Below are 18,382 nucleotides of genomic sequence, written 5' to 3'. Positions count from 1 at the left end.
TATCGGTAATTAAGAGTTGGACAATATTGGAATATCGGATATCGACAAAAAGCCATTATCGGACATCCCTATTTTCAACCCAAATAGGTGAAACTACATAATCTACCACGACACACCAGACTGTATCTCACGGCACTAGTGTGCGGCGGCACAGTGGTTGAAAAACACTGCAGTAAACAACATGACTTGTTTTGTGGAGATGTGGAGCGGTTTAGCGGGCCACGTTTACAAACTGTAGTGGACTGAGCTGCTCCGGCAGCTTCCACGTTGTCTCCTTCCATTCACTTGGCTATCTGTTACTATAGAGACGCAGCATAGAAGAATGCAGCAAGCAGGCTGGCAGACACGAGACACGGGTTGAATGCTAATAGTGAAGCGAAGGCTGCTCTTACATAAAACTGCTGCAGGAGTTGGCCACTAAATAGGCCAATATTCAGACACATTCAGTTTGTCGCCGGTTAAGCAGAAAAAAAAAGTTATATCAAGGGAAGTCAATGCCCCCTAATCTCAGATTTGCTCACATTTCGTTTGGGACAGGACTTGACCAAACTATATAACCTTTACTGGAAAACTTTATTTAATTTTCCTCATTTTTTTGTTCCTGTCGTCGCCCTGATCTATTTTCTCTTGCTATTTTCTTCATTTTGCTCTGTAAATAGATACCAGAGCCCTGTGAAAAGAGAGAGAGCGAGAGAGAGAGAGCGAGAGAGAGACCTTGACAGTTTTGAGACTGCAGCAGAATCCAACCAATCAAATGAAGGAAGCTTCCAGCCCACATGGCTCCGTCCTCCTCATTCACACAAACAAAACAAATAAGAAGGAGAAAGTCTCAATCACTGCGGCTCCATTCTCTCAGTGTGTCATCGTTGTAGCCACCCTTTTTAATTGGTCATGTTTAAACGGTACCCTATATATTGCAATCATATATTGTGTTACCCTCCAACAAAGTGTTGACAATGTGTTAAGAGGCAAGGTGTTCCGGGACTAATCTAATTCAACACATTAAATTGAAATGAACTCGAGTGTACATCGAATGTATTCTTATTCCATATGGATGAAATATTGGGCATTTCAAAAAGCTAACTCAGCCCTTTGCGGAGTTTTCACGGATTGGACTTTTCGTTAAAGAACAGTAATCGGTTTTTCTTTGGCAAAAATGAAAGTAATTCATAATTAGTAACACATATTATCATAATTCAGTTTGCTCTGTCATCTTAATACAGCATTTAAGAGAAGCATTTAAAGGCCTACTGAAATGAAATGTTCTTATTTAAACGGGAATAGCAGATCCATTCTATGTGTCAAACTTGATCATTTCGCGATATTGCCATATTTTTGCTGAAAGGATTTAGTAGAGAACATCGACGATAAAGTTCGCAACTTTTGGTCGCTGATAAAAAAGCCTTGCCTGTACCGGAAGTAGCGTGACGTCACAGGTTGAAGAGCTCCTCACATCTGCACATTGTTTACACCAGCAGCGAGAGAGATTCGGACCGAGAAAGCGATGATTACCCCATTAATTTGAGCGAGGATAAAAGATTCGTGGATGAGGAAAGTGAGAGTGAAGGATTAGAGTGCAGTGCAGGACGCCATGGTGTATCTTTTTTCGCTCTGACCGTAACTTAGGTACAAGGGCTCATTGGATTCCACACTTTCTCCTTTTTCTATTGTGGATCACGGATTTGTATTTTAAACCACCTCGGATACTATATCCTCTTGAAAATGAGAGTCGAGAACGCGAAATGGACATTCACAATGACTTTTATCTCCACGACAATACATCGGCGAAGCACTTTAGCTTCGGAGATAACGTGATAGCATCATGCTTAACTGCGGATAGAAACAGAAGAAACATGCCCCTGACTGGAAGGATAGACCGAAGATCAACAATATTATTTTTACTTCTACTATCAGGAGACACCGAACCAAACCCTGGACCTGTAACCACACGGTTAATGCTGTCCAGCCTGGCAAAGCCTAGCAATGCTGTTGCTAACGACACCATTGAAGCTAACTTAGCTACGGGACCTCGACAGAGCTATGCTAAAAACATTAGCTCTCCACCTACGCCAGCCCTCATCTGCTCATCAACACCCGTGCTCACCTGCGTTCCAGCGATCGACGGTGTGACGAAGGACTTCACCTGATCATTGGTGCGGGCGGTGGCTAGCAGTGGCTAGCGGCGGCTAGCTGTGGCTAGTGGCGGCTAGCGGCGGCTAGCGTCGGATAGCGCATCTGCTATCCAAGTCAAAGTCCTCCTGGTTGTGTTGCTGTAGCCAGCCGCTAATACACCGATCCCACCTACAGCTTTCTTCTTTGCTGTCTTCATTGTCCATTAAACAAATTGCAAAAGATTCACCAACACAGATGTCCAGAATACTGTGGAATTATGTGGTGAAAACAGACGACTTAAGATGGCCACCGTGCTATTCCAAAATGTCTGCTTTAACCCGTGACGTCACGCGCAAACGTAATCATACCAAGACGTTTTCAGCCGGATATTTTGCGGGAAATTTAAAATTGCACTTTATAAGTTAACCCGGCCGTATTGGCATGTGTTGCAATGTTAAGATTTCATCATTGATATATAAACTATCAGACTGCGTGGTCTGTAGTAGTGGGTTTCAGTAGACCTTTAAGAGAAGCATTTAAGTCCCATCTTAAAACTAATTTGTATATGCCAGCCTTCAAATAGACCCCCCTTTTAGACCAGTTGATCTGCCGTCTCTTTTCCTCCGTGGAGAGGGGGGGAAGGGGGGCACAGATTAGGTGACCACAGATGAAGCGCTAGCTGTTCAAAGTCAGGACCCAGGGTGGACCACTCATCTGTGCATCAGTTGGGGACGTCTCCGCGCTGCTGACTTGTCTCCACTCAAGATGATCTCCTGCTGGACCCACTATGGACTGGACTCTCACACTATTAACTAGATCCACTCGACGTCCATTGCACCGGTCCCCACATCTGCGGTCCCCTCCAAGGTTTCTCATTGTAGCCCATTGGGTTGAGTTTTTCCTCGCCCTGATGTCGGATCTAAACCGAGGATGTCGTTGTGGCTTGTGCAGCCCTTTGAGACACTCGTTATTTAGGGCTATATAAATAAACTTTGATTGATTGATTGATTGATTTTTGGGCGGTGTGGCTCAGATGATGGAGCGGCCGTACCAGTTCACCGTGGGGGTTCCTGATTCGAATCCAGCTTCCTAGTCAAGGCCTTCCACCCACCTTGCTCCTGTTGGGTCGTGATTGGCGCCTTCCATGGGAGCTTCCGCCATCAGTGTGTGAATGGGCGAATGCAGAGTGTAAAGAGAGTATGGTCAGCTAAGCAACAGGCGCCATGACTGTTACCAAGGACGTGTGCGGCTGTGCCCCGATGATGCAATTGCTGTCGTTTTGACGTCAGTTTTTCTGACAAAATAAACCAAAATAATGCATCTGTGTATAGTTCTAAACATACTCCAGCTAATAAACTTACAATAAAATATGCTTATATTTCGTGAAAGTATAATTTTGTGGCCGTGTTTGACACACTATGCTGCTTCATTTCGTGACCAGCAGGCACTCTAACGCGCAAAAAAAAATAAAAAAAAAAATTACTTAATACTCTCACATCGCCAAAATCTTCATTAGCTTGCAGTGGTTCTTAACCTTGTTGGAGGTACCGAACCCCACCAGTTTCATATGAGCATTCACCGAACACTTCTCTTGTGAAAAATACAATGTTTTTTTTTTTTTTTCAAATTCAAGACAAAGTTGTTGTTTTTTTTTTACTGGTGCACAAAATGAACCGTGCATGAACATCACCTTGTTCAAAGAAAGAAACCCACACAGTGCATGAACTCACAACAAATGAAACACCTGCAAATCAGTGTGACTTCTGTCGTTGCCTCTGAGAGGCCAGTTCAGAAATGCACGGCTTCACCTTGGAAAGTGCCACTCTCATGTCATTTTCACAGCAAAGCCTGTTCCTTTTCTTCGTTTTCCACCCAGATATACAACACTGGTACACAGCTCATGAAAAACAATATTTTTTGCTATTGTCATTGTAAGTGGGCCAAAACACTTATATTAGAAAATAATCTCAAGCAAATGACTGCTGTTATTTGATTATAATAATAAAACATGTAACTTGTTATTTAGTCAGGTTTGGGACATTTTGCGTTTGCTGACGCATATGGAAAATTAGAGGGAACATTGTTTGGGGGCATCCATAATACGCAGATAGGGAGAAGTTTTTATTTACACGATAAGTCAGGTGTGTCTTGACCTTCGCGGCGGAGACTCTGCCGAACCCCTGAGGCCGACCCACTGAACCCCTAGGTTCGATCGAACCCAGGTTAAGAACCACTGGCTTTGGACCAACAATGACGGATAAATTGTGACTCTTGTGTAAAGTATGTCAACTGTGGTGGCTGCCTCCAATGTTTTGTAATCACTGGCTGTATCACTCATTATGTATTATTATAACTGATCTTTCTATTTTGTAACATGCTAAGTGAATAAATGTACTTTTGTAGTTATTTGCCCATATTTCTGCACAGTAACTCAAATATGGTAACACTGGCGAGCAGTAGAGAATATGGATACATTTTTGGTCCAGAACATATATTTTTCTTTATTCATCCATCCATCCATCCATTTTCTACCGCTGTATTTCTTGCCACTTCATGTTGTATATATTTTTTTAATTTGCAGGTCCTTTTCTCATCTATTATTACACCCAAAATGTTGTTTTCTTTTACTCTTTCAATGTCCGTCTATTTGTGTCTGTGTTTGCCTTTCTCTTCTACTGTTACCAAATTGGATGATGTTTCCCTCTTTTTTTCATGTGTTATTTTTAATTTTTTTGCCTTTTGGTTCGGGGCCCTTTGGGACTGTGTGACAAGGGGTGGGTGGCACTTTTGTGACTTCTGCGGTGCTTTTTTGTGAACTTCTGGATCTGCCTCCAGGGAGCCTTTTGGCCATGGAGACCAACTGCTGGGTCTCTGCCACATCAGAGTCCGTTTGGAGAGACTGGAGGAGATGTGGATTAAGAGAGGCAAGCCTGCGCAGCTGGCGCTGAGCGCCGGGACGGACAAGTTTCACAGTGTCTTGGCTGAATGAGCGTGTATCGAACACCTCGGTCTCCTTAGACACATCGTCACTCATCCATGCGGAATGGACACTGGCCGAGGGTGGAGTCGGCTCTCTTGGTTGCTTTGTTGGGTCTGCTCCTGTCTCTGGCCATGCTCCCCCCACCCCAGCAGACGATGGCGTGGCAGAGGCCACCACAGTGTATATGTTTTTTTTTGTTCTTCTTACTTTTGTAGCTGTATGTAGACAGGACTGGTTGCATCAGCTCTGCTCTTTTAATGTCTTTAATGTCCTTTGTTTTCTTTGATGTTTGATGTTCCCCTCTTACACACATGCTAATGTGTGCTATGGCTATGAGTTTTTTTCTTTCTTTTTTGGCCTCAGTCACTAGGGGCCTAGGCTTAGACTGAACGTCAAATGTGAAACTAATATGTGATATAAACTCATTACATGAAAAATGATATAAATCAAACCTTTGTTATATTTTTGATGATCATGGCTTACAGTTTTTGAAGACTCCACATTTTTTGGGAGATTTATAATTATGTAATATGTAAGCTGTAAGCCATAATCATGTGAAGTGAAATATATGTGAAATCCATTATCTACATTTTTAAGCTACATTTTAACCAGTGTGGGTGACACTGGGAGAAAGGTGGGTAAAGTGTCTTCTCTAAGAACACAACGGCAGTGACTAGGATGGCGTAAGCTGGAATCGAACCAGGAACCCTCAAGTTTCTGACCAGCTGTCCTACCGTCTGAGCCACGCTGCCCCATTATTAAAATTATATCAAAAAAAGACTTAAAATATCTTGAGTTGAATGTTATAAACCTATGTCATATTTTTTTCTTCATTTTGTAAATCTAATTGCTGGAATAGACTCTGCACGGTATTGTAATTTGTTGAATTTCAACCATATAGTGCATATTGCTTTTAGCATCTTTAATGCACAAAATGTGCAAAAGTGTCCTCCTTAGACCTATATTTTATTTTTTTAAATTTGAGAATTGTGTTGATTGGAAAATTAACTGCAATTTTTATGTTTCATTTACATTTCTTGAACAAAAACTAAGCAGTCTAATGTTTTTCATTTTCCCGAAATTAATTGAACCGTGCATGACCTTAAAACTAAGGTGCTACTAAACTGTAATTATGGTGTAGCGTGCAACTGCACAGTATAAAAACTGCATGTTAAGTTAATTAAAGCCCAGAGATATGAATGTGAATGTGAATGCATGGCTTATGTGACCGATTCATATAACCATGTATGGTCTGTACCCATGAAAGGTTGTACATTTTAGATTTTCTTTGAAATGATGGGTGTCAAAAATAAAACATTAACTCATGTGATTAATCAGAAAAAATAAACATGGCATATGTACATTATTAATGTGATTTATTTTGAGCGCACATCCTCCTTTACTTTAATCGTGAATGGTTACTTGATGGGCATTTAGACAAAACTGTTACCACATTTTGAGCATATAAATGGCATGCATTCCGGTAAAAATATTAAAAAATTACATTTTGACAATAAAATTGCGTTTGTATCCAAATATTGTAGTCTTTTTAAGTTGATATGAATTATGCATGCAAGTAATGACCTCTGATCATTTATGATTAATCCAAATTCAAATACTTTAATTCAATGTTATTATCATTTGACAGCACCTATTGCCTATACATCTTGAAACAAGTGTACCTTTTCTGATGACCAATGAAGCCTTAAGGAGTGCAAATATTACAATATCTGCTGTAACAAAAAGACTATATTAGTAACAAAAAAGAGTAAGTTAGTGGATTTATATTTTAAATGATTTATTTCACCCTGGTCACCATAAACAAGAATTGCACTGACCAAATAAACATTAAGCAAGAATGAACTCAATTGCGGTGTGATACCAGAGTGCGTATCGTTCATCATAAATAAGTCAACTATACATATTAAATAACACTTTACAGTCATGTCACATAGGAAATATGAACTGTACAAAGGATGGAGTTCACAGGTGATCGTCTTCAATGAATAGCTGCAAACTTCATGGCAAATAATCACCAGTGACCACGATGACCATTCGTCATGTCACTCTGTGCAAAACCTCCACGGTTTGTTCAGGGGTGCAAAATAGCAGCGTTACATTCTACTTCGAAATGGCTTCACAACACAACATCATACATGTGATGATGACATGATAACACCACGAGCTCGCTATCGGAGCTAGTTCGTAGGAACCGACACAAGAATGATCAATTCTCCAGCCTCACATTCACGATTTACATAAGTCTTTTGAAGCATCTCTCCTTAACAGGAGAAAAAAATAGCATTCTTCACGGTTTTTGTTATGCTTGGCCCACATTCAAGTAAAATAAAGTTCAAATGCAAAACATCAATGTAAACCATATCATATATGAGGCAATGACAATTAAACAGTTGGCACGTATTAGATTGTCCAAACATTTTCTTCAACAAAAAAAAACAAAAAACACACACACAAGAAAAACTCCACATTTCTCCAACGACGTACTCAGTTTGGCCACTGCAGTATTTTGGAGCGCGATATAAACAACATACCTTGACATCGGCGATAACCCTGTCATGACCACACATTTACTTTGAATTCTATCATCCACTATTTTTTGTTTTTTTTACTAACCACTGCCTTAGACAGTCAACTACATTATTTTGGGGACCGCATTTCCAGAAAGCTAAAGACACTATTTTATTATGTTTTTTTAATTTTGTCACTTACCAGAGCCCTATGCTGTTTTTAAGGACCTTCTGCAAAAAAGCTAGTCAAATATCATCTCTATGACAGCACTTTAGGAATCTGCTGCAAAGATGTGAGTCACTTAAACGTTTTTTTGTTTTTTTAACTAAGGACCAGCAGTTAAATATCCCAAATGATGAATAGGGGAACACCACTAGTATAACTAAAGAAGTTCAACTAGTGACTACTGACTGCTATGTTCTATGTTTGTTAGCAAGGTTAAAACATCAATGCAAGGATCTTCCAATGTGTTAGAATGGTCCCAGTTTCCTTGATACAACAGGAGCACTCTAGTGCAGGGGTACCCCAAACTACGGCCCGCGGACATTTTTTGTTGTTGTTGTTATTATTATTTTTTTAATCTGTCCTTTCTAATCCATTTTCGCCCGCTTGCCTTAACCCAATGCGGCCCCCGAGTCAAAAAGTTTGGGGACCACTGCTGTAGTGTTTTGAGGAACTTGCTGGTAAAATGTTTGTCTCCCAAGTTTTGAACCGCCCGGTATGGCGTCATTCAACCAGTTGCGTAATCCGATAGTTAGCAACATGAGTAATGGACGGATTTTGAGTGCATTTTCCGAAAATGTCCGAAATAGGTCCCGGAACAAGTGCTTTTGTGTAGTTTTTATTATTATTCATATATGAGCTTGTCAAAATACTTATTGTTGACATTCATTCTGTTACCATAGACGAACAAGCAGCCGTGCATTTTAGGTTAATCAAGTTTTATACCGCTTTTGGTTTGGTTTGTTTCCTGGTTGCGTAAAATATTGCTCAATATATCAACATGTTTGACCTTAATTGCTTTGGTTATTTTGTTCGAGGATACCTTTAGCGTGGATGCGCATTAACATCGAATTCGCCAGTTGAAAAGCCATGGCCTAAGAGGTATATATGTCATATAAATGCCTACCGTGTGTGGCAATAGTCATGCAGAATTTGTCATTAAAAAACCAAAACATTTTAAGGTTTACCAATTCTATTATTCTAAGGTAGTGTTTTTCAACCACTTTCATTCACTAGTGTGCTGTGAGATATTGTTTGGTGTGCCGTGGGAGATTATGTAATTTCACCTAATTGGGTTAAAATATTTTTTGCAAACCAGTAAATAAAATCCGCAAATGTGCCGTTGTTGGGTGTCTGTGCTGTCTCTGCAGAGTAACCGTGTAATACTCTTCCATATCAGTAGGTGGCAGCAGGTAGCTAATTGCTTTGTAGATGTCGGGAACGACGGCGATGGTTTGCAGGTAAAAAGGTATCTAACGCTTAAACACAAAACAAACAGAAGGCGAGTGCCGCTAAGAAAAGGCATTGAAGCTTAGGAATGGCTATGCCAAACTAAGCTAAAACTGAACTACACCTACTCAGTGGCCTAGTGGTTAGAGTGTCCGTCCTGAGATCGGTAGGTTGTGAGTTCAAACCCCGGCCGAGTCATACCAAAGACTATAAAAATGGGACCCATTACCTCCCTGCTTGGCACTCAGCATCAAGGGTTGGAATTGGGGGTTAAATCACCAAAAATGACTCCCTGGCGCAGCCACCACTGCTGCTCACTGCTCCCCTCACCTCCCAGGGGGTGAACAAGGAGATGGGTCAAATGCAGAGGACACATTTCACCACACGTAGTGTGTGTGTGACAATCATTGGTACTTTAACTTTTTTTTTACTTTAACTGGCTGCAAAGTAAACAAAAACAGAATGCTGGACGACAGTAAATACTTACAGTGTGTGGAGCAGACAGCGTCCACAAAGTACATCCGTGCATGCCATGACAATCAACACCAAAATAGGAGTGCAAGACAAAAACTAAAACACGACACACAGGAAAACACCAACAAACTCAAAATAAGTCACGGAGTGATGTGACAGGTCGTGACAGTACACCTACTTGGAGACAAGAGCTATAGTGATGCATGGTTGGTTATGGTTTGAATTCATATCCAACAATTGCGAGAACGACTTTTCGTAACACTCTAGTATTGGGAGCATTTTCACCATTAATAGTTGCTTATTAACATGCAAAATAGTAACATATTGGCTCTTAATTATGCATTATTAAGTACTTATTAATGCCTTATTCTGCATGGCTTTACTATACACAGTAAGCCATTAACTAAAAATAACCTCAATTATTGCTTATTAATAACCCTAAGCCTTATGTTCCCCTAGTGTCCAAATAACTCTAAATTAAGTCTTTGTTACTTAGAATATGTTCCCCATACTAAACGTTTTACTGTCAATACCGGCTGCTGTGTTTAATTTTTTTTAGTGTTTTCTGCTGGTGGTGTGCCTCGGGATTTTTTCAATGAAAAAAAAATGTGCCTTGGCTCAGAAAAGGTTGAAAAACACTGTTCTAAGGGCGTTTAAGGTCCTCCTAAATGACAAGCTGGGAATGATTGTGTAAGTACACTGGGCAATATTAGCTCTACTTTGAAGGATTAGGCTCTGAGACCTCTGATGAGGACACAAATAGCGAAGGGGACGGGTCAGCACCTTGGACAGCTCCACCTGTTAAACGGTTCTATTCTGGTCCGCATAAGCATTCATTAATAGAAGAGGTCAATTTAACCTAAAAGGAGGACAACAAAACCGTAGATGACATGCATGAGTCACACCTGTATTCTAAACACGACGCAGCGTGACGTCATCAGATCTATTCTGGCCTTCTTTTTTTTTTTTTTTTTTTTTTTTTTTACATTCAAAGCCGCCGTTCAGTGATGCTTGGATGATAAGTGGTCCAGCGTCCATATCAGCGGTCCAGGTTCGCCTCGCCGCTATCCCGCTGGCCTTTCAGGTCTTGGAAGACCTCCGTGAAAAAGTGCGGGTCCGCGTTCAGCTGCAGCATTTTGCCGCTCAGCCGCTCGATGATGCCCAGGGAGGTCTCCCAGAACACGTCTTTGTTGGACTCAATCATGAAGGGCTTGAGCGGGTAGGAGATCTCGTTGCCCATGTAGGAGTAGGCCAGGTAAAGGCACGTCTGGAAGGCGCCTTGAAGCTCCGCGGCGCTGTCCACGTCGTCCCGGAGGGTGGCGTCGCAGAGCAGGTAGACGAAGACCACGTTGGCGGGCGTGATGAAGCCCTGGTCCTGCCAGCCTTGCAGCAAGAGAGTCCGGTCGATGTTCCGAAACCAGAGGATGACATCCCCGCTGTTTAAGTCCTTCAGCTTGTAACACCTGCGGCACACGAAGTCCCCCAAACACCGGAGGAGCTCCCCGGTGGACGCCTGGATCACTATCCGCCGGGGGGACACTAAGGTCGGGCTGCCTTGCTTCTTCCCCGGCGACGCGCTCTTGCCTTGGGTGTCTTTCTTCTGCGTCGGGACGGTGGGCACCGGGACCGGGATGGGGGCCCGCTGTTTCCGTTCTTCCGTTTTCCGCAAGTTCTCGCTGTTGCGCTGCGCCACCGGATTGGGCAGCGGGTTAGGGGTCACCTTCTTGGCGCTCTTCTTCGCCGAGCCGGACACCAGCTTCCTCCAGGAAAGCGACACGAACATGGAGGGACGCTTGAGGCTTTTGTCGCCTTTGCTGTCACCCGCCACGTCGGCGTCCATCGCCTTCTTGGTGGCGGGGGATATGGAGAGGACGGTGCCCATGTCTGCGGAGGTGCGATGGGGCTTTTCTGCGGCAAAAAACGAGAGAGACGATCGGGCTCGGGGGGGGGGGGGGGGGGGGGAGGTCACGATGAAGCGATTAAATCCATCAACGTGTGGAATTCAAGGTCTATATTCCAAAACGGAGCGCATAGGACGAGCGCGCACACTGATGCTGGCGCACACAAGTGTGGAAGTCTCCCTCCCTCATGCAGACCCTGATTGACGTTCCGGCCAGCCAATTAGAGAGCCGCTTACTGATCCAATCACCCCATGGATTTATGTGCCATTGATAGCCTACATTCACAGGCCCTGTTCTATCTTTACACCCGTCCTGCTTTTAAAAAACACAGAAAACCTTAAATCAGGGGTGTCAAACTCATTTTAGATCGGGGGCCACATGGAGAAAAATCTACCCTCAAGTGGGCCGGACTGGTAAAATCACGGCACGATAACTTAAAAATAAAGACAACTTCAGATGATTTTCTTTGTTTAAAAATAGAACAAGCACATTCTGAAATTGTACAAATCATAATGTTGCTGGGGGTTTTTTACACTTACATGTTGCGGTTAACAGTATTCTATCTTTAGTTGTCGTTATTTATACTTTCTGAATAAATTATGTGCCTGTTCAGGGGCCTGATCTGGCCCATGGGCCGTACGTTTGACACCCCTGTTTTAAACGAAGGAAATGGCATCACCTTTGATATATTTGGAACCCTTTAATACACTAAATTGACCCTAGTGTGTGAATGTGAGTGTGAATGTTGTCTGTCTATCTGTGTTGGCCCTGTGATGAGGTGGCGACTTGTCCAGGGTGTACCACGCCTTCCGCCCGAATGCAGCTGAGATAGGCTCCAGCGACCCCCCGCGACCCCAAAAGGGACAAGCGGTAGAAAATGGATGGATAATACAGGGGTGTCAAACTCATTTTAGATCGGGGGCCACATGGAGGAAAATCTACTCCCAAGTGGGCCGGACTGGTAAAATCACGGCACGATAACTTAAAAATAAAGATAACTTCCGATTGTTTTCTTTTTTTTTTAAATAGAATAAGCACATTCTGAAAATGTACAAATCATAATGTTGGGTTTTTTTTTACACTTACATGCTGTGGTTAACAGTATTCTATCTTTATTTGTCATTATTTATACTTTCTGAATAAATTATGTGATAATATTCATCAGTCAAATCATTGGTGTTGATTTTCAATCTATCAAGATAAAAAAAATAATATCAAAATCATGTTATTCATGTAGTTTGATCATTTTCCTGGACTGGTGCACTCACATCATGTGGTTACTTCTTTTTTTTTTTTTTACATATGTAGCATCATCCCCAATGATACAAAGAATTGCTATTGCGACATCTAGTGGACACATTTAGAACGGCGGTTTCTTTCATTCTAAAATTTCGGCCCATTTTTATATTTAGCAAACTTATCCCGCGGGCCGGATAAAACCTGTTCGGGGGCCTGATCCGGCCCACGGGCCGTACGTTTGACACCCCTGCCTTAAATCCTCACCATGCCATTTAGCACAACAACAAATGCTGGGTTATTTTGATAGATATATAGATAGATGGATAGTACTTTATTGATTTCTTCAGGACAGTTCCCTCAGGAAAATTAAAATTCCTGAGGGAGCCATGTGGGCTGGAATTGAGATAGAATTGAAAATAATTTAAAAATATAAACGGAAATACAATAGAAAATATAACAATAAGCAATAAGAATAAACATGTGTGTGTGTCTGCCTCACAATACAAATTAAAGTTAAAATTAAATTAAAGTACCACACACACACTAGGTGGGGTGAAATTTGTCTTCTGCATTTGACCCATCCCCTTGTTCCACCCACTGGGAGGTGAGGGGAGCAGTGAGCAGTAGCGGTGGCCACGCCCGGGAATCATTTTTGGTGATTTAACCCCCAATTCCAACCCTTGATGTTGAGTGCCAAGCAGGGAGGTAATGGGTCCCATTTTTATAGTCTTTGGTATGACTCGGTTTGAACTCACAACATACCGATCTCAGGGCGGGCTCTCTAACCACAAGGCCACTGAGCAGGTGGTCCTGGGTTCGATTCTGTGCTCGGGCGTCTTTTTTCTGTATGGAGTTTGCATGTTCTCCCTGTGACTGTGTGGGTTCCCTCCGGGTGCTCCGGCTTCCGGCCACACACACACACTCACACACACGCACACATACACACACAAGCACCGCACTTTTTCTTTTCTCCTGGATGTGACACAGGAAGATTCAGAAGGACGACACTGCAGCTCTCCAATAAAACACACTCAGATCTTCTGTTTCTAGATGATACTACATAAAAAATCGCATCATGTAGTAACGGTAACTGAGTTACTGAATATAAAAAAATAACGCCTTAGACTACTAGTTACCGCCGAAAATAATGGCGTTACAGCACTTTGTAACAAGTTAGTCCCAACACTGCAGAAAACAGGTGAGGGGAAAATGCTCGAAGGCAGGCGTAAAGCAGTTATGAAAAAACACCAAAACAGCAGAAAGTGCCACCAAAATAAGAGCGCAGGACAGGAACAAACACAAATCCCATAAAACCACCAGGAAACTCAAAATAAGGCACACCGTGGTGTGACAAGCTGTGACATACACATCTTAACAACTAGCATGGACAGATAACTTCACTAGTTTTTAGTATTTTTACCTAAAACCTACACTGTAAAAAAAAATTCTGTAAAAAAACGGTCATCTACTGGCAGCTACGGCTGCCAAACGAAAACCATAAAATTAAAGTAAAACATTGTAAACCAAATAATGATCAAAAACCTTATATTTACAGACATACAAACGTTTTGCGGAAAAATATCGTAATTTTACAGATTTTAACTAAATTATTAAGATCAACCAAGGATTCTGGGTATTTGTTCTGTTGTGTTTATGTTGTGTTACAGTGCGGATGTTCTCCCGAAATGTGTTTGTCATTCTTGTTTGGTGTAGATTCACAGTGTGGCGTATATTTCTAACAGTGTTAAAGTTTTTTATACTGGCACCCTCAGAGTAACCTGTATCGCTGTTGTTATTCGCTCGTGTGTGCGTACAGAAACCGCACATTTTTTGTGACTGGGTCTGAACGATGTTACAATGGATGAAAAGCGGACGTGACGATAGCTCGTAGAGTACGTTAAAGGTTAATTTGTTCAACCTTGGCCCGCGGCTTTGTTCAGTTTTAAATTTTGGCCCACTCTGTATTTGAGTTTGACACCCCTGTGTTAGATTGTTAGTATGGACATAGACTTTTATATAACAAGCTACATATTTAATGAAAGATAATTACTGTAATTTTACATGAATTTGAAAGTAATTTAAGAAAACAGAAAATGCTATGTATAATTAATTTGGTATTTTTCTGTAAAAAAAATAGAAATATACATAGTTTGTCATTACTGGCATATTACTTAAAATAACAGGCAGATTGTTTATTTACAGTTAATGTCTTCAATTCTACAGTTTTATAAACTATTTAATTATTTTTTTAAATTTACAGTAGAAATTTAGAGTAAATTAACCAGAAAAATAGGATTTTTTTTTTTACAGTGTAGGCAAATAGAAATATGTGGTTTAAAACTATTAGTGGCGTTTCATTTTCTCCAATTTAATGAGCTATGAGTGTGTGTGATGCTTTTATTTAAATTACACAACATAGCATAAACACAATAATCTCATTGAGAGGAGATCTTCTTTATAAATAAAGCACCATTGCCACTCATATTAGTTCAACAAATATCTCACCTCTCTTTTTGTCACAGTAGTTTTCATAGTGATGAGAGTTGGAGACCTGCTCTATTATAAAGCTGCACACTGAATTTATTCTGTTTCAAGTTAAGCAGGACATACCCCTGTTAGATAAATCTGTTTATTTTCATTAAATTAAGCAGGACATATTTCAATTTAAGACAAAAAAAAAAGTGCACCTAATTCTTACTGTACTTACTGTCACCAAGTTTTTTAGCAAATCAACGACTTGCAGTTCAGTAAAACATTTGGAAAATGTTCCCGTATGACATTCTGTCTACAAAATTGCATTTGCATCCAAATATTAGGGTATTTTTTTTGGAAGAAAATGTTATTTATGAAAGCAAATAATAACTTGCGATTAATCATGATTAATCACAGAATTAGAATGTGATTAATCTGATTGAAAAAAAAAGTATAATTATTTGACAGCCCTTGTTTATTTACGATTTAAAATGTGTAAATGTAATATCTGTGTTCTTGTCTTACAAAGGGTTTGTGAATGATACGCACATTTCCGAAAAACGTGAGGTTCCTCCTTGAGGCAGGAGTTCTTAACTTTTTCCACTACACCACTCAAATATTAAAACTGATTTAGTAATCTTACTTTTGATTTTAAACGTATTCAATAATTACTTAGCATTTGGAAAGTAGTCATAGTTCTTCACTATTTCCACATTTTGTTTATGTTACAGCCTTACTCCAAATAAAATACAAACATTTTTCTGTTTCAGTTTCAGTTTATTTTGAACATGCATACGATACAATGTGACGCATCACATATTTCCAGTGGTTTCATTACAACACGTCCGAAAAGGAGTGGGAAGAAACAGCGTATTTAATCCTACTCCTTTTCATATGGTAGCAATTTTATCCCATTTCCTTGTTCTCTGTTTGTAACAGAACAGTGAATAAATAAATAAATAAAAAATAAATATACAATAAGTAAGTAAACAATATTAAATACATAAATAATCATTATCTCGGGTTTTTTCAAATGTTCAAGATGTTAATCATAATTGTTCTTCTTTGTACTTAGACTTAGACTTATACTTAGACAAACTTTAATGTTCCACAAGGGAAATTGTTCCACACAGTAGCTCAGTTACAAAGGGTGGAAAGTGTAAGGATGGAAAGGATAATGCAGGTATAAAGTAGACTAAAAATGTAGTAGCAATATAAAATATAACATATATGTAATATTTACGTAATATACTACTTAATATACGTAATATACTATGTACTTTGTGAACACTTGTAGTTTGAACAGTCTCTTAAACTGAATCATATTGGTGCTTTTTAAAATGTATTTGCTTAATCCATTCCATAAATTAATTCCACATACAAATATGCTAAATGTTTTAAGTGTTATATGCACATACAGATGCTTTAAATTAAATTTTCCTCTACGGTTATATTTTTCCTCTTTTGTTGAGAAGGATTGTTGTACATTATTGGGTAGCAGGTTAGAGTTTGCTTTGTACATAATTTTAGCTGTTTGCAAATGCACCAAATAGTTGAATTTCAATATTTTGAATTCAATAAATAAAGGGTTTGTATGTTCTCTGTATCCAACATTATGTATTCTTCTAATTGATCTTTTTTGTAACACAGTTAGTGAATGATGCGCACATTTGTAGTTCTTTCCCATTATTTCTGTTACGGTGGGGTCGCATGGTTATGCGCTGGTCGTTTCCCCAAGATGCAGATAGACGTTCGGAAACTGTACAGGTAAGAAAAAGGGTTTATTATCATAACTAGGCAATAATACAAAACATGGGAACAGGCGGCTGGCCCGGGAAGCCATAGAAAAACTAGCACAGGAATAAGGAATCAGAAACCAACGTAACATGTTGCGTGAAGCAAACAAAACAGCCAGCCAGATTGTGGCGAGAGGCAGGACTAAATAGCTCTCTGATTAGCGACCGGGAGCAGGTGAGCGTCCCGACCACTAATCAGAGGCAGGTGAACATGATCAGCACCCATGGCAAAAAGGAACATAAAAACAGGGGTGCTGAAACAGAAGTAAGGGAATCATAAACCGGAACAAAACATGATCCGGGCTATGGATCATCACAATTTCTACACAATAACTCAGATATGGTAACACTAGCGAGCAGTAGAGAATAAGAAGTGATTTTTGGTGTAGAACATGTTTTGCTTTATTCATTATTGATGTGTTTCTTGCTACTACATGTTGTATATTTTTTACATGAGGTTTCCAGTTAATTTTATCATATATTATTACACCCCAAAATGTGTTTTCTTTCACCCTTTCAATGTTTACTCCGTCCATTGGTATATGTGTTTAACTTTCCCTTCTACTGTTACCGAATAGTATTATTTAAGTTTTGCTGAGATTGAAAGATAGTCTGTTTTTGTCAAACCATTTTTTAAATTTGTTAATTTCTTCTGTTATTATTTGTATTTGTGTTCTCTCCTGAACAACAATATATTTTTTGTCATCACAATTCTACAGACATTACCCCATATTGACAATGTGAAAATAATAAAATTTTATTTTTGTAAATTTGTTTAAAAAAAAAAAAAAAAAAATCACACGTACAAAAGTATTCGCAGCCTTTGCTCAATACTTTGTTGATGCACCTTTGGCAAAAGTTACAGCCTCAAGTCTTTTTGAATATGATGCCACAAGCTTGACACACCTATCTTTGGGCAGTTTTGCACATTTCTCTTTGCAGCACCTCTCAAGCTCCATCTGGTTGGATGGGAAGTGTTTTTTTTTTTTCCTACCAGGATCTCTATGTACATCACTTATATTGTTTGTAAACAACAACACAGATATTGTACCTATATCTCTTCACTGATGACAATTTACTTTATTAATGCTATTTTAATTCGAGTGACTTATTTTGGTTTGAGTGTTTTTTCAATGTTTATTTTTTTAAACTAATAAGGTCAAATTGTTCATTCTGGAACTGTTTGTGTGGATTCCTCCAAATATAGTTCCGTGTAGTAGGCCATACGTAATCCTGCACACGTCACTGAGAACTTCATGGCTAATCCAATTACCCGCACCAGAACCGTCTTCTCCTTAGAAAGTTATATAACACCAGTTTACTGTAAATGGAAGTGGATTGAAATGCCTGATTTAAAGTATGGTAAAGTGGACTGGCCTTTGACATTGGATTAGATTTTCTGATTCTATTTGGCTGGAGCATTTTAC

The 18,382-nt window shown here is 40.0% G+C and overlaps 1 protein-coding gene across 1 annotated transcript; it reads right to left on the bottom strand.

The window, feature by feature from the left end:
- Positions 1-8,860: 8,860 nt before the first annotated feature.
- On the bottom strand, positions 8,861-11,620 carry LOC133663282 (cyclin-dependent kinase 5 activator 2-like). The gene has a single exon (XM_062067645.1). It carries the CDS (start codon positions 11,427-11,429, stop codon positions 10,587-10,589), a length of 843 nt encoding a protein of 280 aa, XP_061923629.1. The 5' UTR covers positions 11,430-11,620; the 3' UTR covers positions 8,861-10,586.
- Between the last annotated feature and the right edge of the window lie 6,762 nt (positions 11,621-18,382).

This window comes from Entelurus aequoreus, linkage group LG13, assembly GCF_033978785.1.
Source record: "Entelurus aequoreus isolate RoL-2023_Sb linkage group LG13, RoL_Eaeq_v1.1, whole genome shotgun sequence".
In the NCBI taxonomy this organism is placed as follows: domain Eukaryota; kingdom Metazoa; phylum Chordata; class Actinopteri; order Syngnathiformes; family Syngnathidae; genus Entelurus; species Entelurus aequoreus.
The sequence above is the reverse complement of the archived record's forward strand: the minus strand, read 5'-3'. Positions and strand labels throughout refer to the sequence as shown.